Source organism: Electrophorus electricus, chromosome 26 (genome assembly GCF_013358815.1).
Source record: "Electrophorus electricus isolate fEleEle1 chromosome 26, fEleEle1.pri, whole genome shotgun sequence".
Classification (NCBI taxonomy): domain Eukaryota; kingdom Metazoa; phylum Chordata; class Actinopteri; order Gymnotiformes; family Gymnotidae; genus Electrophorus; species Electrophorus electricus.
In genome coordinates this window covers 2,854,609-2,878,099 of record NC_049560.1, presented here as the reverse complement: position 1 = coordinate 2,878,099, position 23,491 = coordinate 2,854,609, and the positions used below count along the sequence as shown (strand labels likewise).

The 23,491-nt window shown below is 41.7% G+C and overlaps 3 protein-coding genes and 1 long non-coding RNA gene across 7 annotated transcripts; 2 read left to right on the top strand and 2 right to left on the bottom strand.

Annotated features, from left to right (window-relative positions):
• Positions 1 to 364: 364 nt before the first annotated feature.
• Positions 365 to 1,777, bottom strand: LOC113582399. Its single transcript, XR_003411158.2, has 5 exons — positions 1,680 to 1,777; positions 1,257 to 1,293; positions 911 to 1,045; positions 722 to 798; positions 365 to 587 (listed from the first exon to the last, which is right to left on the bottom strand). It is a non-coding gene; the product is annotated as an uncharacterized LOC113582399 (long non-coding RNA).
• Positions 1,778 to 2,402: 625 nt separating this feature from the next.
• On the top strand, positions 2,403 to 5,517 carry oaz1a (ornithine decarboxylase antizyme 1a). Its single transcript, XM_027018136.2, is given in 6 exon segments — positions 2,403 to 2,584; positions 3,639 to 3,696; positions 3,698 to 3,784; positions 4,241 to 4,416; positions 4,763 to 4,848; positions 4,927 to 5,517. Coding segments are annotated over 6 exon segments (657 nt in total). The 5' UTR covers positions 2,403 to 2,465; the 3' UTR covers positions 5,058 to 5,517.
• On the bottom strand, positions 5,293 to 9,204 carry peak3 (PEAK family member 3). 3 transcript variants are annotated; one of them, XM_027018132.2, is made up of 5 exons: positions 9,110 to 9,204; positions 8,782 to 8,936; positions 8,542 to 8,610; positions 7,759 to 8,264; positions 5,293 to 7,240 (listed from the first exon to the last, which is right to left on the bottom strand). In XM_027018132.2, exons 1-5 carry the CDS (start codon positions 9,184 to 9,186, stop codon positions 6,143 to 6,145), a joined length of 1,905 nt encoding a protein of 634 aa, XP_026873933.2. In that variant the 5' UTR covers positions 9,187 to 9,204; the 3' UTR covers positions 5,293 to 6,142. The 3 variants fall into 3 exon arrangements, with proteins under 3 accessions (XP_026873933.2, XP_026873934.2, XP_026873936.2); XM_027018133.2 differs by having other exon boundaries at positions 7,759 to 8,255; XM_027018135.2 differs by lacking the exon at positions 8,542 to 8,610.
• A 3,345-nt stretch (positions 9,205 to 12,549) lies between these two features.
• org (oogenesis-related gene) lies at positions 12,550 to 16,913 on the top strand. 2 transcript variants are annotated; one of them, XM_027018114.2, is made up of 7 exons: positions 12,550 to 12,670; positions 12,956 to 13,033; positions 13,360 to 13,588; positions 13,850 to 14,010; positions 14,207 to 14,311; positions 14,462 to 14,504; positions 15,865 to 16,913. In XM_027018114.2, exons 1-6 carry the CDS (start codon positions 12,617 to 12,619, stop codon positions 14,480 to 14,482), a joined length of 648 nt encoding a protein of 215 aa, XP_026873915.2. In that variant the 5' UTR covers positions 12,550 to 12,616; the 3' UTR covers positions 14,483 to 14,504; positions 15,865 to 16,913. The 2 variants fall into 2 exon arrangements, with proteins under 2 accessions (XP_026873915.2, XP_026873914.2); XM_027018113.2 differs by lacking the exon at positions 15,865 to 16,913 and adding an exon at positions 14,577 to 14,921 and having other exon boundaries at positions 12,551 to 12,670.
• Positions 16,914 to 23,491: the final 6,578 nt, after the last annotated feature.

Below are 23,491 nucleotides of genomic sequence, written 5' to 3'. Positions count from 1 at the left end.
TTAATTTGAACATGCCCCTTTCATTAAATGAGTCAGTTACAGCCGATTAGCAGCGTGCCTGTCAAAACTGTTGATTCTGTCGGCTGCCCATTACTCCGCTACTCCTAGTCATGAATCTTCCCCATGTTGTATTATCTTTTCTGACAAAATCAGTAACTAAATACATTAGTGATGTTAGACTGCTATTATTTTCCACATAACTGTAAATGTTAGGTTTGGCCCTCCAGACACCAAGGGTGTTACTGAAATTGTTAACGTGTATAAAATGTCATTTTGATATTTGCAAACAAATATTTAAAAATCATATAATTTTAATGCATAACATTCATTATATAAAAACTAAATAAATAGGATGCACTCATAATTCAATTTTCATCCACACACATTTTTTATTTGTTTACTGTTTTCCCTCAGCCTCCCACCTAGCAACTCAGCTAATTCCGTTCCTTTAGGAGTCCTTTCCTTGGCATTTCACTCTTCCGGATCCCTCTGGGCTTTGCTCCAGGTTGTCTCTTCCCAAACTGGTCATTTTCATCCTCTCTTCTCAAGTTCCAAAATGCTAGGCTTCCCCACCAAGAACCTTTAGACTAGGGGAAGGATACAGTGGATTTGTCATATATATATATATATATATATATATATATATATATATATATATATAATATAATATAATTTCTGAGGCCACTATATATTCCACAGTAATGAAGAAACTCCCTGACACCTCATCTAGTGTGTCCCCATCCTGGACATTTGACTCTTCTACCTCTTCCACTGCCTCAAAAAAAGGCTCCAGTGTCTCTGAAATGCATAAGAGTGCTAAATAAGTCCATACAAAAACTAATTTTTCTGCTGGACGACAAAACGAATTTTGCAGATGCAGAAAGGTAATCATCGTGATCAAATCGCTCACCTTGTACCATTTTGACTGCAGAGCTGACCACTACAATGGCCATAGTTAACAGGATGCAGCGGTTCAGAGTGATTCCTTTCCATGGGTTTTCTACATCCCGCAAAGACTTAACAGGCAGCATCCGGCGGTATTTCACTACAGCATAAAAGGGTTCGATTGCACCTTAAACCACTTTATGAATATGATTGTGAGTGATAGAAACTGTCACTTTCAGACATGATCGCTTTGAACATGAGAAGTGCTAGAATTACTGTTGTGATATGATTTATTAATTAATAATGCATAACATTGAATTAGCGAGCTATTGGAATAGCAGTGGATAGTGGTCTATCGCGGGGATACAAACTTTCTCTAGTGATCTGTTCTCAATCAAAGAAGTGTTCCTTTGGGAAGAACAAAGAAGGCTGTGTTAGAAAGCACAAAAATTAGCTTTTTAAAAGCTGGCTAATGTTTAAAATGATGTGGAACATGGTTCAACATGACTTTAAAGCAGTAGCAATAGCAGCAGAGTAATCACAAATGAGAGCAGCATGAAGTCACAGACATTTAAACAAATTTGTTCCATGTGCCTAGTTGCAATACATATACAGTAACATAAACAGCACACACTATTTGCATGAGGAACACGGCACTTATAACATGGCTTAAAATAGACATTAGGTTGAACCTGAGAAGTCGAATAAGATACACTACATGTAACGTATTAAGACTAGTTAAAAAATGCCAAAAGTAATAATCGTCTTCATGTGAATATAACTCTAGGTCTTACCTGACATAATATGTGTAGTCAGGGAAAGAACAGAGATTGATTTCAGACTTGGAACATCACGTCTCATGTTCTGCATCAGACATGTGTCCTTGACTGACAGGCACAGCTGAAAGATGATTATTACAAAATAAAAGGAAGCATGTTACTGAAGGCAGACTCAGTAGAAGCATCACTGAGCAGTGTAGATGAATCTTCACCTAACTGCTGAGATTAAGCTTTAGAACAATGTGTACCTTGCTCAAATGGCTAATTTAGCTCATGAAGAAAATTGTAAATAAATAAATAGTTTAGTCAGGTGTACTAGAATAGGGATAACTATAAACTGTTCCTGTCATTCTCTATTTGATCATTTAGAAATTTATATCTAATGCAATATTTTAAATGAAAAATGTGGTACATCAGGGATCTTTGAAGACAATTTAAGCCAATTTGCTTGTATTTAGTGCATATGATTTAATTATTCATCTAAATACAAATTAATTACCAGTCCATTTGATAATATCTTCTATCTTTTATTACGTGTTATATGTCAAATGATTTTATTTTATTTTGGGAGACCAATGAACTAACCACACCATAACAAACAAATTACATCTACAGTATTACAAATTACATCTACAGTAATCAGTAGATTTTCATTTGTTTGCCATTGGTTAATGGAAGCGCTGTCGTCCGTGATAGCCACACCCATCATTCTAGAAGACTATAAATACTGCTGGAGGCGGATAGCAGGGAACATATTCAGCCAAGAAAGGACGAGGAGTTGCGGGCCTTGACGTTGGCCGGATGGTTAAATCCAACCTACAGACGATCCTGAATAGCCACTGTTTTGTCAGAGAAAAAGAGAGAAATATATCTAAGATGCCAGTAGTCGAAATGAGCTGTAATAAACCCGAGATCGAAAGGTATGTGAGTTTTAATCTAGCTAGTTCATCTGACATGTTATGCTAACGTTAGCTAGCTTGCTAGCTTTGCGGCCTTGTATGGAAAAAGCCTTCCTGGATCTTGTCCAGCGAACATTCATGGATAATAAATGCAGTTCCTTGCTTAAGAGCCACCCTGAGTGTTGGTTCAACTAATTTGTACAGTTCCTATTAGTTTAGTAAGTAGCTATATTTTTTTTGACCTTCCATCAGAGCGCTAAGAGTTGGGTTAGCCAAGGCGCTGGTGTAGATAAGGCTAAGATAGCTAATTAGGTTATGCTAGTTAGCGTTATCCCATGATTTGGTACATTTTTGCAAACGTTTAACATCGTGGAAATTAATCATAAAGTTGGGAGACTAGTTATTAATAATACGCAAGACTACATACTAGCCAGACCACATACGTTATTGCTGCTAGTTAGCTAGCTAACGACTTTGCGTAATGCAGACGTCCTACGTGTTGAGTCTCTACGTCATATTGACGCAAGACTTTACTGTTTTGAGAGGAGTTAAGCCTTCGTTAATGTAACATCCTTGAGCGAGCATCATTGAATCACTTTCATTTTAGGTGTTTACATGACGGCACAAATCCGAATCCGTTACATACAACCTTGAGAGCTATCTGAATAAAAAAAAAAAAGAACGGGCGTTCTGCGGCGGGCACATCCCGGACTTTAGAGACGTGTTTAACCTCCCGTGCACCCTTTTTGGCTGGCACACATGTTCAGTCGCTGTGTTGTCTTGGATATACGTTAACATGTTTATCTAACTTGTTAAAAGGAGATTTAATCAATTCTTTTCTATGAAGTAGTTTGAGCAGATCTAGTTTGGAACAAAAAGTACAATGACCAATGATCAGTAGGTCTATACTTGCTTTAGTACTGAGAATTGGCACTAATGGTTGATATTCCTGTTTATTTTTATAAATAAATTCACACACTTGTCAGGTTATTTTCTTTGAGGTCTAACTTTAGTCAGAGCATAGCACGACTACGGTGGCCTGTGGATGTTTCCAACTCCTGTTGCTGTTCTACAGTCCCTGCCGTTGCCCCCGGTGTTGCAGTAACCCGTGTCCAGGGCCTCTGTGGTGTTCCTGATGCCCCTCTCCCACCCCTGAAGATCCCAGGTGGGCGAGGGAACGATCAGAGGGATCACAATCTTTCAGCTAAGCTATTCTTTTCTGTAAGTTTCTCCTGTCTATTTTGGACTTGCTTGAGAATATGTGGGTGTAGAACAGAACTTTGATCACTTACAGTTGAAGTCAGTTTTTTTTTTTTTTCTCCCTCTTTTTACTGCCAGGTCTAATTCTTAAAGCTAAGCTATAAAACATGGCAGTACATTGAAACCCATAAGTACACTACACTAGTACTAGTTAATTATGTAATGCTAGGCAAGTTGGGTTTTCAACATATTCAAAGTTCACAGACCTGTCAAATGATTGAAGGAAATAAGGTTGAACATCCAAACCCACAGAAGCTGTGCGTGTTGCTTCATGTCAATCTGAGTGGCTCTGGAATCATTTGTGCTACATGTGTTCAGCTGTACAGTCACCATCCAATGGTTACTGGGCTCTGGTTACTGGGCCACTCACCGTTGTAGATGAAGCTGCTGAACACCCGTTTTCCCCTAATGCAATAGGATGCTCAATTGCTGGTTCTTGAGGAGCCTCCCCCCTTGAACAGCCGTGTCCGTTTTTTGCTCTTTGAGCGGCGCTGCTCTGAAGCAAAGCCACTAGTGTGGAGGGGGGCGCTGACTGGGGACAAGCTTTACATCGAGATCCCCCCTGGAGCTCTTCCTGAAGGCAGCAAAGACAGGTGTGCAGTGTGCAAGCTTCCAGTTTCACCACACCCTGCTTGTTTCTTAAAGCCAATGTCCTCTGCTTGGAGGGTGGGGGGGGGTGTCTTGGACAGTTGGGAGTGCCCAATCACAAATTTATTTTTAATTTTTTTCCTTGATATTTGTATGTGGATATACTTTATTGATCAGTAAAAGGGAAAAATTGGATTTTTGGCCACGATTTAAAGATGTGTTTATTTAGAATAACTGAAGGCTCATGGATTTCATAATGGTTGTATGCAGTTAAAATGCCCGTATGGGTAACGTTTGTTACAATGTTGTATTTTTAAGTTGCTCCCTAATTGTCCTGTCATTGTCTTGCAGTTTTGCTCTCTTGCTAGAATTTGCAGAAGAGAAGCTTCAGGTTGATCATGTGTTCATTTGCTTTCAAAAGAACCGTGACGATAGAGGTAAGTTCTCTCAGCCTTGCCCCTCTTGGTGGCTTTTGCTGTAAGCTGCGACTTTACGATTCCTGCGTCTCTTCACAGCATCGCTACTGCGAACGTTCAGTTTCCTGGGCTTTGAGATTGTGAGACCGGGTCATTCCCTCGTCCCGGCCCGCCCTGACGCTTTCTTCATGGCTTACAGCATTGAAAGAGACTCGGACGACGATGACTAATGCTTATTAATCCCATTCTTAAGTGATTTTGTGCTCATTCGCTCAAATTTGTCATCATTAAAAGAATACAAAATCTTAACGTACTGCATTGACGTTACATGTGAATTACTCTTCAGTGGTTCTCCCAGTTTGTGCTGTATTTCAGTGGTATTTGCACTAATGTAAGCCAGACTTTTTCCACTGTAATCATTAGGCCGTAAATCATTCTGGTGGGTTGATCTAAAGTAATTGTTTATAGCTGGTTCTTCTCTTCCATTTCCATATATTGCTCTTTAGAGTGTAATATTTATGGCTAAAGTTTCCATGCCTTGAAAGTTATGTAAGTAGTTTTGTTTCCAGTGCTATTTCTTGAGTTGTCCTGTTTGTTGGGTTTCTGTGTGCATGAATCTTTGAGGATTTTGTTGATCCACATTTGGTTGGCCTGATCTGCATGTTGTGCAGAATAAATGAGCTCACCCTGTGCAGTGGTTTAATTTTACTTGTTTACAAATCAGTTGTCCATGTATGCTTTTTCCCCTGTGGGTGTTCCCTGAAGTAGGAGCATGGCTGACTTTAAATCAAATCTTAAAATCACCTCAAGGCAACCATCAGCTTTGAGTGTACGTTTTGCCAGACTCCAGTAAGTAAAATGAATCAAGTTTGTGTTGGGTGGGGAGGGGTTGTGTGTGTGTTTTTTTTAAATCTGGGATTTGGCACTGATTTTGGACACATTTTAATTTTGCTAACAGACAAATTAACATCAATACTTGTCAAAATCCAATATAAGTAGGTATTGCAGCACATGGTGAAAATAACCATAATCCTCCATACCAAGGCTATGTTGCTTAATTGCATAAAATGTGTTCTGCAAACAAATTCCTATGAAATCTGTTTGTTCCGGATGCTTAAATGTGCAAGAAGCAAATGCATAAGTGATGCCTAGTTACATGATAAGTAAAACACTTCAGAGCAGAGAAATGGATCAAAAATGAAAAGTGAAATGTGTTAAACTGCATAGATGTTTTTGTGTGGTGAAAACTTTGGACCTCCATTTGATACTCTTATTTGAAAGCACTGCTATACATTATACAGCTTTCTATCAACAGTTACACTTTTGTGTTGGTATTTGCCATTTTAGTAGTTGTGACAGTGTTGCAGAAGCCCAGTTGTACTGCTGTCTCTAGTACAGCTTCAGGATCTGTAGAGGAGAGGTACTGCAGGCAGAGATAATCCTCCCAATCTAAGCCACTCTGAGGTAATAACAGTCCCTTCTCTGCCAGCTTCAACACCAGCAGTGAGCGCTTCACCATCAGCCAGTTAAGAACTGTGGCAGTGCTTGCTTGGTTCCTCTCAAAAAGTCCAGCTGGGGGGCCCCACAGTACAGCCTGAAGAACACCTGCTGTGTCAGCCACTTGAAGTCCGGGAGTCTCGCTAGTAAGCTGCTGGATCAGGTGACGCAGACCAGGTGTGTACTGGGTACATGGACGTGTGTGCGCGTCCTGGTGCAGACAGTGCTTCAGCAGACGTCCCAGCTGGAGCTCCTTGGAGGGTAGGTCTTGAGAGCACTGTGCCTGGCTGATCACGACCCGTGGCGCACCCCATCTTCCCCACGACACGTGGACCTTTCTCATACTTATGTTTTCGCAGAGCACTTCGTCTGACCCTTCGTTCTTGTCCACGTTGCTGTGTCTAAGAAGGCAATCCCTTTTCATCACACGCTTGTGCTCCGCAGGGGCTTCTGCCTTCTTTGCCGGTCCTTTGTTCCTGGTGCTCCTCCATACCAGCATAATCCTTTGTGGAGCCAGCTCACCGTGCTCGCCATCGTGAACTCCCAGATGACACAAACCCTGCACTAGCTGGAGCATCAGCAGACAAAGCCTTCTCTCATACACATCCGGACGTGAATGGTACAGAGAAACACCTTCCTGGACAAAGTCCTCAAGCGTTCCCCAAGGAAAATCTCTCACTATGGAAACTGTAATGCCTCTTTCGAGGTAGGAGAGTAGTGGGCACCCCTTGGTGATGTCAGATTCCTGGCACGGCTCAGTGCTGCCCTCTCGTGATAGATCTGTTGAAGCCGGTATTTGTGAGAGCTGCAGTTTTTCCTTTGTCATTTGTGGTGGAAAATGGGCAATAATCTCCTCAGTGTTGGGATGATGAGGCACAGGTTTTGAATGCATGAAAACAGAACCTTTTCTGTTGACCTGAGATGGAAAACACAAACACATTTGAGTTGTCTTCATCCCATTGTTCAGACTAGACCCGTTAATGATAGACTGCTGAATTTTAAAGAATCAAAGGAATGCCAGATATGAACGACTGATAAAGAATTGAGGGTTGTCAAATACTGTATGCAGTATCTATAAGTTGACTTCTCCTTCTGTAATACATTGTTAGTTTTATTGCACAACACTTGATGTTTAAAAGGAAGTGTAGGTCAATGAGGTTTGAGTGCTCTGCACGGAGGCTGCCTTATAAGGGCGTGCAATCTGTTTGTGGTTTAAGGGGTACAATATAGGAAGGTGCCTGACTGCAACAAAGTTTTGGATCATTTGAGTACAAGTCTGTTTTGCACATGATCTATAATATTGTTTGTTTGTTTATTTATTTATTTTTGCGGACAATGAATACACATTTACTTAACATCGTCCTCATGTGCTGCACTTAATGGTAGTGGACTATGTGCATTAATAATGAAAAAGTGCTTATGTAAGTGTTTCACCTTTGCAGAGAGACACCGAGTAGGGACTTTAGGGAAAATCACAGTGAAGAAAATCTCTTGTTCCATCATCATAGGCTGCTCATCCTCACATAGCAGGCAGTCCTCAGGCTGGAGTCTCCTCACCATATCAACCTCCTGTTCATCTAAGAGCACCATGGTCTCCAAGTGCCTCACAGTGTTCCTCATAAACTGAAGGTAACTGTTCTGGATGCCGGCATACACTTGCTCCTGGTGGTAGAAGCTGCCAGAAACATCTAGATGATGATCGAGTGTCTCAAAATCGAAGCGGTTGAGATAGTGGGTCTTGAGGGCGCACTCTTTCTCCCATTCTCCAGCGTGGTGAACTTGGTAGTCTTTAGCCTCGCAATGTGAGTTTCTACAGCAGCAGGGGCTGGAGTGCTCCAGGGCAGGGTTGTGCAGAGAAAGAGTCCTTACAAGCTTCTTCTTAGGAATGGGTGGCGGGGTTTCGTCAGAGAAGAATCGCTCCTTGTGATGTCCTGAAGGCCCTTAAAAATGCCAAATTGGTTATTGTGAAAATGTCATGTGATGTACAGGAATATATACCAATGCTTAATTATCAGCTATATCCTTCGTATATTCACTGAATTATACTGTAAAATCAATAACTAGACAGGTCATTTATTTATATGAAACTAGAAATATGCAGGTCAGTTATTTATATGAAAATAAAAATATAAAGGTCACAACAGTGCAATATCCCAGCTAGAATACAGTTAATGAGAAATGGAAATCGTGTGACATCTGGTGGAACTTGTGCAGTACCCTGATGCACAAACTCTGTGTGGATGAGAGGTCTGTCTCGTGGTCTGGTTTCAGGTGTTACTTCCCCCCCTTATTTCACACACACACACACACACACACACAAACAGAAACAGGGCAACAGGGTGTGTCTACAACTGTCACTTCATTTACATCCCAGTCACTTGAGTCAGAATACATCTGCATCATGCTTCCAGTCCGAACAAATGAACCTTTCTTCACTGCTCTTACACATGTTCTCACCACAGTGATGAATTGGGCACTGGGCAGCATGGCAGTCAGTGGGTGTCGCAAACACGTCAGTGAAAGGCGAGGCAGGAGAAGAGTTGCCAGACAGGTCGCAAGTTCCTCCTTCCAGCTGCAGGTCTGAAACAGAGCTTGCACTGGAGGACTGACTCCTGCACAAGCACATCGTGCACTTACATCCATGTGCATCTTCCACCGAGCTCAAAAGAATTTCTTTTATTTCCAATACATATATCAGCTTGTTCGTAACATTCCATATCAAACCAGTACTGTAGGGTTATTCTGGCACAGAGACATCTGATAAGAAGGTAATCGGAAGGTTTACCTGTGCTGTTTCATGGGCAGTGCAGGGGGAGCACAGGAGCTCCTGGCTGTGGTGTCTCTCAGGAGAGTGCAGTCCATCGGCAGGCAATGGGAAGAGCTGGGCTGAGTCGCTGGCCGTCGTCAGAATGTCTGCGTTTGAATGTGCCTGCCACAAACTTCTCAAAATGTCAGTTCCTGTAGTGCTCTTCCCATGTGTCATCACACACAATCTCTCTGTCTTTCACTCACTATTTCATGCTCTCTCTCTCTCTCTCTCTCTCTCTCTCTCTCTCTCGCTCTCTCTCTTTTACTCTCTTTTGCTCTTGCTATTTTGTTGTTATCTCCCTGATCTATGTCTGAGGTGGGGAACAGAACATTCTTTCCTTTTTGAGCATGTAACTTCTAACCTCAAACTTTTCACAATAAGGCATGTATAACACTCTTCTTCTGCTTGTGTACTGGGTGCATGTTTTTAAATACAAAAATCAAATTGATTAAAGTAGTTTTGCAGATGTGTAAGTCTTTTGTGTGATTTTTTTCATTCTGGCTTCGGAAATTTCTGTAATTCTAGTGCAAGTAGGCTTGTGTCTCTCCACCACAAAATGCAACGAGCACAGCAACTCATCGGTACGTTCTAATACGTAGCTTTTTCTTTAACCCTTACATCATTCTCAGTGTTGCTGGAGCAAACTAAAATCGAACCCCACGCTAGTCTGTCCGGAAGCACACTTTACGGCAGTACAGGACACTCGCATCGTGGTGCTGGAGCAGCATGCTCTTTAGCAGATGGAACGTGGGAACTAAAAGCTGCATGTTCATGCTGAAGTGTATTAATGCAAAGGTTGCTGGGTGGGCTTAGCAGAGAGTGAGTCAGATTGCCCCATAGTCTCCCTCGCATACCTTCCTGCCCCAAACTTTTGCCACAGACATCAGTTTGACTCAAAGTGAAGGTAATCAGAGATGTAGCATAGCTTCCACAGAACAATAATGCAACAGCAAAAGTGGACTGTGCCCATCAATTCCACAAGACTTTATTTTATTTCCATTTATACTCAGAAGGGACCAAAATAGCTGCAGTGCAATATAAAATCCTCACACTTTTAGGTTCAGCCCATGACTACACAAGAACCTCCTACAATCAAAGAAGGAGCTGAAAGGGGGTGGGGGGGCAGCATAGTGCATCTTTTGTACCATCACAAGGCTTTTTATGAAAAACAGCATTATCATTTCATTTGAATGTCAATCATGTTAAGTGTAGATCAAAAGCAAGCATTTGCTCATAAGACTTTTTTTAACATTGCCAAAGTGCACACAAGATCATATCTCCAAAGTGAAGTAAATTCAGCATGCTTCTTTCAGTGACTCATCAAACTGAAAAAGAGTGAATGGGAAAGTGAAAGGGACAATTAAGGGTCTGAAAGGATTATGAAATTAGTGTTTTAAGAGCCTGTGGATAGATCCCTTACATATTCCCCACACAGAGCATGCCTGACTGACAGATGGCTCACTCACGTCAGCAACCTCGTAGAAAATGCTAAATCAGGGCTCATTAATGCACACAACACAAACCAGCCATAGCGCCACTTCTCCCAAAGTAGAATCTCTTATTACCTGCGCAGTTGGAGACTATATAGTGTTCCAGAGTGTAATAAATAATGCTTTAATTTTATAATTTTCCCTGATTGTGTGCAAGCATTTACAATATTAGATATTGGGAGAGGTTCAAGTGAACATATACTTATTGCTGGCTAGTGAAGTTCATTAAAGGAATACTTTTCCATGAATCTGAAAAATTCAGTGTAAAAGTCACTCTTTACATTTTTTCATTATGAGAATCTTTTGTGCATTTATTTCATTTTTCTCTGCCATAGTATAAATGACAACTGTTGTGAGGGAAGCATACCACTAGTTTATTAGCTTATTATCATTACTGTTGTTATTGAGAAAAGTCAAAGAAAAAATTCATAACATTTAAATTATTGAATTCAGTGAGTGAATGACTGAATTATTGTCTCCAAACCACATATTTCGAACAGCAAGATGTACTGTACTGATCTTAGCTACACGGTGAGAAGAACAAGGTGATGAGATTTTTTAATCCAAAAATATATTTAATATATGCGGTTTAGTCACATTTCATTATTATTGTCCATGCTGATGTGTGCTCTAGTTGGCCCATCCCACTCGTGCTCCCTTCGGCTGGTGAAGTGTTTGCACCGAACTCCCCATAGGCTGTTTGGCTCTGCTTGCTGGTGTCTGGGTGGCTGCGGAAGTAAGCGAGTCTGACGATCCCTTAGTCTCCGAACCGTTATTTCCCGCACCTGGCAGAAGAGCTCCTCCTCGCTGGCCCTCTGAGGACTCTAGCTCAGGGTCACGAAGCCGTACGAGGTGGTGACTTTAGGGACACGAGGCAGGTATGCGCGCCGCCTTGGTGGTCGGGTCAGAAGAACGCTCACTTTCTCTGAAGTGCCACGGGATGGCGCTCTCATGCTGCAAGCGTGACCTCTTGAAGTTATGAGGATCTGAGACGCATCTATGGGCTTTTCTGTCAAGTACTGGAGATGAATCAAACGGCGATGATGAGGATGAGCCTGATGAAGAAAAGGAAGAAGACTGGTGGTTGTGTGTGGTGGGTCACATCTTCCATGTTCCTTCAACATGCATCTTCTTCCGTTTGACTTTCCTTGACGTTTGCAGAGCGTCTATAGCCGTTGATGACTGTACGTTTGGGTATAGTAAACTGTGGAATGCTGTCTGGCGTGGCTACAATGCTGGGTAAACTGTCCCTACTTGCGCAACTTTCCGATCCAAATGAATCTCCGAAAGAACTTGCGCTGGATGTAGCCCATGCTAGTGCCCGCACACCGCACACTAGTGCGTGTCACAGTGTTATTCATGGTAGCTGTCTGTCTTCTGTGATTGTCAGTGACCAAAGAACATTTGATCTGTGTAAGCTTAAATGCCAGAAGGTGGGAATCCGTTCTTATAACCACCTCCCCCATTCATGTTTCTTTTGAACTTGCCTAGATATGATGAAACAGTGATAGCTTGTCAGCGGAAGCCCAAGCCCCAGTGTAGCTCTTCCTGATTATACAGTCGTGGGGGCTTTGTAAAAAAAAAAAAGGGGCCCCCAATAAATAACATGATTATTCATTAGCGCTTGCTGCGAAACACTGTTTTCATAACACTGCTTTCATAAACATGGACAGTTATTATTTCACTGTTTCACAGGATATAATAATAATAATAATAATAATAATGTTACGCAGTTTTTAGTTATGCAAACTTTCAAAAGTTACCTATGCTAACTGCTATCACGCGTTGTGAGCTGGGAAGAGAAAAAAAGAAAGAAAAGAAAGTATCTCGGTCACGTGATCGATTAGCAACGGAATAAGAAACGCTGATTGCACGCGATGCCTTTATTGGCTGTGATTGGTCGCGCGGCACCGCCTCACAGGTGCATGTAAACCGACTGAGTGGCGCGTGCAGCTGAACACCTGCAGCAGGCTGCGAGTCCGCGCGCGGCACGATGACCTTTCAGTGCGTCTGCAATGTTGATCCCGAGAACGTGGAGGGGGAAGAGGCAAGTTGGTTCGCACCACTGGCCTAGTTGCTAGAGGAATATTTCAGCAAGGCTTGTAGCTAGTTCTCTTGCAGAAGAACATGTGGTGAAAAAGTTGGATGCTTGAAGGTCAGGTTTTGTGTAACTGCAGACATGCACTTCGGTAGCTAGCTGGCGGCTTCCTCGCTAACTAGCATGCAACACAACGTGTAGCTAGGTTACTTTTGTTTGAAAGTTGCAGCTCCGGTGTGTGGCGTTTGTTGGTATGTGTTCAGTAAGGTCGTGCCCTCGATGTTCTTTCCACAGCGGAAAACCGTTACGAGGGGCGGTGTCTTTGCATCCGTCCTCTGTCGAATTTCACAGTTTTGGCCCATCAGTTTCGTGGTGAGATTAATCGATTTATTTGCTAATGATCGTGTCCGTAGTTGCCGATTAATCTAGCTACTTTTCTCTTAATTAGCTTGGGGTATGGTTCCATCGTTAATCTCTTTCTTTTAGGATGCAAGCATTGCGAGCTACCTGTGAAGACCATCCATATAGCTAGTTTGGTTACTATATTTGAAAGTTGAATAAGAAATTCACAGCCTTTAAAAAGGAGGTTCAGGCCTAGCAGTTTGTGCCATTACTTAAGAGTTAATGTGTAACTGAGTGAGTGAATGTTTCTCTTAACTTTGGGTGGGGGGGATTTCTCTTGACCTTGTAACTTTCAGATGCGTGGAGTTCGTGGCTTGTGGTGCCTGTTTGGGTTCTCCTCTCCTTCACGGGCCCTCTCTTCCCCAGCTGCGACAGAGCGAAGCTCTCCTAGTGTGCGGCAGTGTCGGATAGGCCGCAAGCGCCTGCGATGGTTCACTCGCGTGCTGTTGGCAGTCTTGCCTCGCCGGGTGCAGGGTGTGTTTGGCTACCCTGTCTGTGCCAGCATTGGTTGCTCTGTCTCTCCAGGTGTGCGGTCTGTGCTTAAATCTGTCCACTTCGTTATGAACTACAGTTACTTTAATTCAACCTCTTGGCCTGTGTTCTTGGTTTAATGTAAACTGCAGCTGTTTCAATGCATTTCGAAGTACACACGAGTTAGTATGTGCAGGCTTGACTTGCAGCCTCACAAATGGTGCGTCAGTGCAAAACTCCTCACTGCTATTTTGCATGACCATGTTAACCGCAGCAGATGAGACATGAGACCCAGTTTGTGTGACCTGCTCTTAGAGGTGCGCTGCTCCCCCACCAAGCCCTGTGGGAAGGGCAGCAAGAGGAAGCAGGATGACATGGATGACGATGATGAGGAGGAAGAGCAGTTGTCTTGGGTAGAGGTTCTCACCACGCAGAATTTGGCTGATGAGGACCACAGCGCTGACCCTGACTATGAGGCGAGCCGCAACCTTGGCCCTGTTCTGGTAGTTGGGTAGTGTGGAGTCGCGCAGGATGCTGATGTGCTCCCCGGGCATGTGCTTGCTTGTACTGGTGTTCCTTTGCAGTTTATATAGAGGGTGTCATTGAGGGGTGCCTGGATTGATCCAGGAGTCTTTGGTTTTAGGTTTGATGCAAGCTGCTTTATCCCTACAGGTCAGTGAAGTTGATACAGACAGTGAGGAGTACCAGTCACACAATGAGACAGAGAGTGACTTGGAAGTGGAGAAGGGGGTTGTTGTAATCAAAGACTTGGAGACGGTACGGGTCCCTTTACCACCTCAGACCATCTGCACCCAATACAAAAGTCAAGGTTTATGCACTAAACAGTATTAATGTCTGGGAGTGTTGACGCGTTGCTTCATGTCCATCACTGAAATGGTGTAATCTGTGTTCATGCTTTTGTTGTAGGGAATTCCTTCGCAGGCATAGTGATGGCAGAGTGGCGAGTCAAGTAGGTATTTGAAGCATTAAATGTTGGTTTGAGCTTATAAAGTGTTAATCAGGTTTTCCCCTATTCATCTAGGTTTATCAACCCTCCTGACTTGCCTGATAGCATTTCCATGTTTTCATTTTTTATGTGAGTGTTCAGTGTAATAAACTTTCTGAAATAAAAACTTTATAGAATGTGCTGCCTTGCTCTCTGCAATGCATGATTTCACCACTAGATGGCAAGCGTTAGCGCCTATTGGTGCACGCATTAAAGCACGTATTGCTGACACCCGGATGGGATCATTTTCACCAACCTAGGACAAATGCACTTGGCTACAAAAAACGAGCTGGGGACTAGTGGTGCAATGTTGTGGTGGAGGTCCCTGACAGTAACACCAACTAAATACAAGTTGAAGCAATCTGGATGAAATTACTCACTGCATTTTGGCACAAACTGACCCTGATGTCTTAATTTGTTGTTTAAACTGCAGAGTCTCATTTAAAATGCAAATTGAGCAGAAAGCTGACTAGTGAGTTACAGTAATAGGAGATTGAGTGTTTGTTCATAAGTGGAAGTGCAAGCCATTTTAACCCACACTACAGAAATGGGTGCCTAGTGATGAAGTCAATATATCAAGCATGACAGTAAGGGGGTGCAATTTAAAATGTGCTCAGATGCTTCATCTTGTATGCTGAGCTTGTCCTGTCCAGGTGCACAGAAAACTGCATAATGGCTGCAGTAATTGCCTCCCACGTTTTCTTCCCAAGCGTTTGCCTTCTATGGACAAAAACCCCCGGAAGAGCTGCCTGGGAGCATGATTTCAGCAGCTGACCGCACACGTGGTGGTCCTTTTTTTTAAGCCTCCTGAGAGCATTAAAATTTCTGGGGCCTGATGACACTCCATCTCAGCTGGCAGTTTCTACTGTGCCACTCGGCCTGGGGCACCAAAGACTGCTCGCTTCCTGGTTGCCTCCGAGTCCCCTTGACTACCCTCTCAAACACAATCCCAGCTTCCTCTCCAAGTGTCTCTAGGCCACCAGGAAATGAGGGCACCTGTGTTAAGGAGCACTAATTTTCCATCTTCTGTATATGTTTGTGATGTAGAGCCTCTGGCAAAAATAGTTACAACACTTGGATGTTTTCTCAGCTTTTTTACTTTGTTTTAAGTAAATCAGATGTGACACGACAGTTTAATAGATGAACATTCTGGCTTCATGAAAAATGCCTCAAAGAAAATGACTTTAATGGTGCTATTTATTATTATTTTTTCCCTCAATGTTGTGCAAAGGGGGAAACATTTCACAATTAGTACTTTATTGCTTTTGACTGCCTAATTCCTTTAGGCATTGCGTTCACTAATGAAAAGTAATATTCTGTCCAGGTGGTTTCACCTTTCAGGAATACACTCAACAGATCAGCACTGCAGAAAGAAGCCATATTAGGAACCAAGCTTTCTAATTTCCACCCCACATTTTCAGTCAGATTAATATCTGGACTGTCTGCTGCCATGTTGAGTTGATGTGCCTTTCCGGAAGGAAAGCTTTGCTCTGTAGCAGGATGCATTATCTTCTTGAAAAATGACTACTTCACCCACTTTATTTTCTGTCAATGGAATGAGAAGTGTCCAAGATTTGTGTGCACCTGTGGAATGACTGAGGCTATGATTGCCATCTCCCCTGGTCTTTTATGTGACATGCAATCCCATATCATAAATGGGTGGGGATATTTTGCAGTCATCTATATGTCTCATTAGAATGGCACCAGAGAAAGGTTCCCACATCACCTCATTGGCTAGTGCTGATTCATGATTAATCATTGAATATGCATTTCATCCAATCATCCACATTCTATGATTGCTTCTCTTTAGTCCACTATAGCAGTTTTCTTCTGTTTAGGTGTTAATGCTGGTGGTCTTTTGGCTTTTCTATATGCAAATCTCCATTTCATTCAGATGATTTCTTACAGTTCTGTCTCACACACTGACGCCATTTTTGTTGTGCATTTTCTGTTTTCAAGTCATATTGCATTGGGTTTTTTATCCTTGTACTTTGATGTCTTCCATGGTCAACCCATATTTTTCCTATTAGAACCCTCTCCTTTTGTTTATTCTTGGGTTGTTGACACTGTCGACTGGGAACAACTAACATGTCCCACCCAAACTGTTGAATTTCCTTCTTGAAGAAGTTTTATAATCCTTTCCATTCTTTCAGATGACAACTGTCTTGTTGGGGCCGTGTCTTCTTTCAGGTAGCCAGTTCCTATAGCTCACTGATCTGTAAGCCCTTCCTCTTAAGTGCAATGTGATTTGCATTCTTAAACTTGTGCAGGGAATTGTTTTAAAAATGGAAATGGAAAGGTGCTGCCATTATTTTTTCCTCTACATGATCTGGAAAAGAATTTCAAGGAATTAAAATAATTTAGTTTCATTTGTTTGAGGTATGTTCCCCTAAGCCAGAGTGCTTTTATTCAATAAAAATGATTTTGTGTCATATCTGAAGTTTGTTTGCTTTGAAATAAAAATGCTTGCTTTGCTTTGTGGTGATTCTGTAATTAGTGCCAGGGGCTATATTCTTACCAAGGAGAGGATTTTGTTCCTGGTGTTCGGGTTGGATTCATGTGTGACCTTGTAAAGCAAAGAGGGCTGAGAACAAGACACAGATTAAAGCCAAGCTGCTTTAGGAGGCTTTGGAAGGAAGAAAGATTCAGGGGGGTTAGAGTGGGGGAATGGATCTGTGGCCACATGGGATTTCTTGACTCTGGCTTTTAGAAGAGAAAACAGTTTTTTTTTTGTGTGTGTGTGTGTGCGTGCGTGCGTGCGTGTGTTTTGAGGGGGGAGTGAAATCACACTTTTAGACCAAAAGAACCCGTCCCCCTCTGGCTTTTTAAAGTTGATGTGGATATTGAGCTGATGCATCAATGCTCTGCGTTCAGAAAGCCTCCAGGCCTTGCTGCAGTGCTTTGTTCTGCGCTTTGCCCAGGAGCTGTGTACAATATTGGCACAGTGTAATGATCCAGAAAGCCTTAGTCAAGGTACAAATGCCAAAGTTAAAATCAAATGCTTGCAAAACTTTAAAATGTATAGAAATTAATAAATATTTTGTGCTTGAGTGTAAACAGTCTGCTGTCTGTCCTCATGTTAGGCCAGGTTTCATGCCTGTTTCAGATGCGTGAATGTGCTCGTAAACTATACCTTCCTGTCTACTATGAGGCCTTTCACTCACCACATATACTGTTCATTACTGAACATTTCTAGTTTTTCATGAATATGAGGAGGGTTAATTGAGGGCATGTTATTTTAAGCTCTCAAAAAAAGTAAATTCATTTTAGTGGTTCTATGATATTGCACTAAATTACACGTCTGAATTGTGTAGTTGGTGCTACTTGTTAACGAATAACATCTGTTTAACATAGTTACTCAAATTTGTAAAATGACAGTGAAAGCAGAGGCTCTATAATTGCAAAAAATACTGATTGTATTCGACGCACATTATGAAAACTGTTTTGGGAAGCACTTGGTGTGTGCACCTTGGCCCCATTTAATTATCCAAGGTGAACATACCAAAATTAGCACTTATCAGTTATCAGATTTGTCAGGGTTATCAGATAATCCCAGTATTGGGGTATTATCACTGTATTTGTTTAATTAGAATGCATTTTGCATGGATAGAAAGACAACTGGTTCTTTTGGTTGTTAAACAGCTTTTGCATCCTTATCTGTAGAACCATATGCGTGCGAATGCCTTCTTGACCGCTGCAGTCATCAAGGTTACATATGTGGTTTACAGTATGTCGCTAACAAGAAAATGGTTTAAACATCGTTTTTCCTGGATAAGCCTGTAATTATTCATCCATGATTTGGCTCACTGGCTGTCAACGCTGCCCACTTCAAAGGCATAGCAGAAAGCCCTGCTGGGTTGTTGATGGGCTAATGCATTAGTCGACCGTGGCCCACGGCAAGCACTTCTATCCCCCAGGTAATAAATGTATAGCAGTATCAGACAGTGGTGCCTTTGTGACAGTTTGGCAAATTGCTCAGTCGCTTTCAACTGTGGGATCGTGAGTGCAGCAGTAGGGCTTTGGGATTCACAGGAGACTTTAATTAAAGTGGCTGTAGGAGCAGATTAGAGCACTGGCCTTTGTCAATAAAGTACACTGCACAAATATGGGCTCTGAAGACCTGCTGTGGCGACGAATCTTTTTGTTGTCCATTCAGTAGCCTTTTAGGGAGCTTACTTAATAAGGCTGCACAAACAAGTGTGCACTCACCACCCACTTTATTAAGAACACCTACCACACACTGATCATCTTTATTAGGTGCACCTACCTTTCCTTTCACGAAGTGACCACCTCTTTATGCCAGTGGCCTCTGGACAAGGCACTATCAAGTAACTTATGTCTGAGTGTATATAATTGACCAAAAGGCTTGGTAGCCTATACACACAGCTATGGCATAGGTGTTAACTAATGAAATGAATACTCAGTGCCTTTTGTAGGTTCAGAGATACACACAGTACTCCTCCTGCTGACATGCTAAGATTAGGGCAGTTTCAGGACCAGTGCAGATATTGGATATTGTTTGAGTGGTGAACCATTCTCAACCGAGCAGTAACGGTATGGTAGTAGGTGTCGTCTTATTACACGTTTGATGGCACCGTAACTAAACCTTTTACACCGTCACTACTGTGTCCGACATCCTGAAATGTCCTAAATCATTGTGGCCAGAAACTGACCACTGACAAAGTTGCGGAGGATGAAATACAATGCTCATGTCTGACAACAAATGAGCTACAGTCTCTAACTGCACACCTGCAAAGTGTTTCTAATAAATGAACATGAATAATAAAATGGTGGTAAGTGCATATCCTAAATTATAAATGTCATAACATTGTGAAATACTCTAAACGCTGGCCCAAATCCTAGAGCTGTCTGAACAGGTTTTAGCTCTGCTGCTTGCTTGGGTAGTTTGGCTAGTACATCTGTACTAGCCAAACTCCTGAAGACCTGTCCTGATTTTTGGATGTACAGTACATATATATTTCATTAGAAAAACATTAGTCTGTTGTTAAGAACAAATATGTGTATATATAGGTAAATATTTTGTAAAGCCTAAAGGTTGATTTACAAAATATGTTTAAAATAAATAAAAGGGAAGGAAGTTGTACAGGAAAGGAAAAGAAATGCAATGTTGCAGAGGAAAAGGAAATCTGAATTCAAACTTAAATTTGAAAGTTGAAGAATTTCAACTTTTGTGGCACTTCACCTAGTGAAGATAGCCTGCTATAGCCTGGCACTGAAAGAACTGCCATGTTTTGAACACTGTCTGGTGTGTGGTACTGAAGCCTCTCCCAGCTTTTGAGGGCAGCTTGGTGTGTGACACTGAGACCTGCCTCCCTTTGAGGACTGTCTGGAGTGTGGCACTAAAGCAGTCTGCTGCCTGAGGACCAAAGGCTTTTAGACGGGGTGTAAGAGAATTTTGACCAGTGTAGTTTATTTGTTGACAACACTGTCGATTTTAAAATGTAACATTTATTGCACGTTTTGCTTCCACAGAGGAAGCACCATTCCTAGTAGTAGTGCTACTCTAGATAGTTTGAATCTGTGGCAATCTACAAACATCCTGCTTCTTAAGACTTTCAAGTTATATTAGTGTTATGTGTCTATCAGTGTGTGACATTTGTGAGAGGTGTGCTTCATTTCCTTCCATTTGTCTGACACGCATCTGTGCACAGGTATTCTTAAATTACTCTGTAGGTTGGTGTTGACGTTGCCTTTCAAACCTCTTAGTGGTGACAGGTTAATGTTTCTTGCTATGGAAATGCAAGGTTAAGGCATGTTAGCACGCAAGGACTGTCAGCACAAATTTTCTCATCTGATCCTCATGGACATACATGTGTCTGTACTCTTGCAGGTAGCCAGAATTCTCATTCCCATATATAGTTTACTGTGGCTGTTTCAGGGCCAGATGTTGGTCAGTGGCAAATGTAATTTGACTCCGTATGGCATATTAGTCAGGAAAGTAAGTGCACAAGCAAATAATAATAAAAAAATAACTCTGAGGATTTTACTCCTTTTTTGTATCGTCTTTTCTTTAATGGTTATAATCTAGTGATGACGGTTATCGCCGGCATCAGCAGCGAATGTAGGCTGCATTTATATAACGATAAAATACGTACCATTCATTATGCTCCTGCACTGGGTGTGTTACAGGTATTTTTATTTAATTCCCTTGCAGTGCATCACTGAAAACAAACGTGCATCTGTGAGATATTTCGGGTTCGAGTCATGCCTTTATTTGCTTTCATTAACAACACCTGGCACAATTATCGTACCGACACCTTTGCTGATCGTGAACGCGGCATTTTTCAACGTTAATTGAAGATTTGTTTTCGTGTATAGGGTGTTTCGTTTCATATGACTTTGTGCGTGATAAGTAAACGTTATTTATGATGAAATTAATTTTCGTTCGTCTTTACTTGTCGATAAAACCTAGATTACTGGTGTTCAAACAGCTAGTCATTGACGTCGAACTTCTCTCGTGTTATGTTCAGCGATTATTGTTAGATGATAAACTTCTTACACACTAGTTATAATGCGGTGGGAGTGAAGAACCCGGATTACGAGCCGCTTTTCAAGATATGCAATTTTATGCAACGTTTTAACATAGGAGCTCGAGGATTTATGTTAAATGCCCATCTAAGAAGGCTAATTTTAATCAGTAGATTATATTACTCAGTAGGCCTAGGTTATATTCCACTAAAGCGCCAAAAGATCGATATGAGGAATGTTGTTCTCACCGAAGCCAAATGCCTGTCTATGATGTACACTGGTGTAGGGTAGGGATTGGGCATTTTGAAACGAACTGGTTTCTCGGCAATGCTGGTGTTATGAAGGGACACAGGGATGTTAATATTGACATTTTTTCCACATCTGAGTTGTTGATGAGTGTGTAGAGAAATCAGGAGTTTGTGGGTCCTTGTTGTTGGATTATTCTAGCTGGCACTGTAGGTGATCGTTTTTCGGATTCTTTGGAAGATCAATTCGAAAGTAATCAGATTATAACTTTAATTTAGTACTTTGGTTTAGGGTATAGATATATTTAAATTAGATCCTCGGTAACCTATAATTTAATATGTTTAATGTAGGATAATCATCCCAATCCTGGTTGTCTCTACTGTTAACCCCGCCAAGATGAGTACCGCACCTTACATGGGGACATACTAGTTATTTTGTACAGTTGATAACTTTTTGTCCTCTACAGTGTGGAAACTATGTATATAAAGGACTTTTACTCCTATGTGGTTTGGCCAGCGTGTTCATAAATTATTTCTAGTTAAAGCAGACACTGTGCACTTTAGCCTCATGCTCATCGTTGCACTTCAAGTCCAATCTGTATGACCCATCTAATTACTTACTGACTACAATGTCGCATTTAATTTAAATAAAGACACGATTAATCAACCTCCGCTTGATGGGACCGCAGCATCTCATGACCCAATTCTTCAGATACTGCGTCAGTGTTCTGAGAATCTGAAGCTAAAAAAGTTTAATTAAAAGATGAAAGGGACGGCAAGATCCCCGGGCCTCTTGCCTAAATCTAGCACATCCTGACATGTTTATTAATTATATATCTGTACATTTCTTACGTATGAATATTGATCCTCTATGGATGTGTATAAGTCCATTAGGGCCTATAAGTAACTGCTTATTGGTTGAAGTTATATATTGGCCATTTATGGTTGTGAAAAAGCATTCGTTATGGTGAGAGATGGTTTGATTCATGAGAGCTCTTAACCCAAAGATTACGCTGTTGCTATGCTGTATCGCTGTCACATGCCTTGAATCGCTTCTGGATAGATGGCGATGAAGTGGGGATGTTGAGGTAGATCTTGTATAAGGGAATAGCCCTATATCCAGCAAAAACTGGACTCAACAGTGAGATCTGTTAAGGCAATTGTTGTTGGATGGAGATCAAAACTGCTCATTGAAATGGCATATAGAATCCATGTGAAATAAGTATATTAATTGCATCTTGTTTTTACATTGCACCACACTAATGTAAGACCATTAGCTAAAGATTAGATCACCTGCATGATGCCATAACGACATTTATTCACGTGTAACATCGTTATTATTGTTTCTGTGTGCAATCTACTGCTGCACTCCTGCGGTGGAGTGTCGGTTCTGTGCTTGCGCCAGTTTACCGCAGCTCCTTACGTAAGAACCGTGGGCTGGGGCACCGCAGAAACACAGCGGGAGCTTAGAGACTGGGGCTCCCACAGCGTTACCGGCAGAACCACATTCTCACAGTACACCGACCTGAGGCAAAATAGAGAACTCGAACACATGAAACAAAACGCGTAGGCAGCAGAGAAGCAGTGCACTGAACTAGGTCGTTTTCGCAGTCCTGCACCTCTTGCATGTGTGATTTGTACTGGGTGATTAATCAATGGTTAAAGTTATAATGTACCAACCTCGGCTTAAATTTTGCGTCACATAGTTTTAGCAAATAAATTGGACAGTGGGGATACGTACGTTGCTAGTGCACAGAGTACAATATATTGTTTTTATGATATCATGGACAGACGTGATCTGGAAAGAAACAAAACTATTATTTTTCTGTTTTTGCTAAAAAGCTCCCACAGTTGTCAGTAAGTATGGAAGATGCCCATTAACTCTGCAGAATCTGTCATAGGCTAAATATGCACACTGGATCACGTTATTCTGTACTTATTCTGTACTCTTTTAGTTCTAGCCAGACACCCCCGCACTTGTACAATTCTCATTACTCACTCACTCTCTCTCTCTCTCTCTCTCTCTCTCTCTCTCTCTCTCTCTCTCTCTCTCTCTCTCTCTCTCTCGCTCTTTTTTTAAAAACAGTGGCATATATGTATGGTAATATCCTTGAAGAAAACATACAAATATATATTGAAGTACATATTTCAGAGGTTTATCTTTACATTTTGCATATTATAGCATGAGATTGGTCCTGAATAATTCAGTTTTCCTGC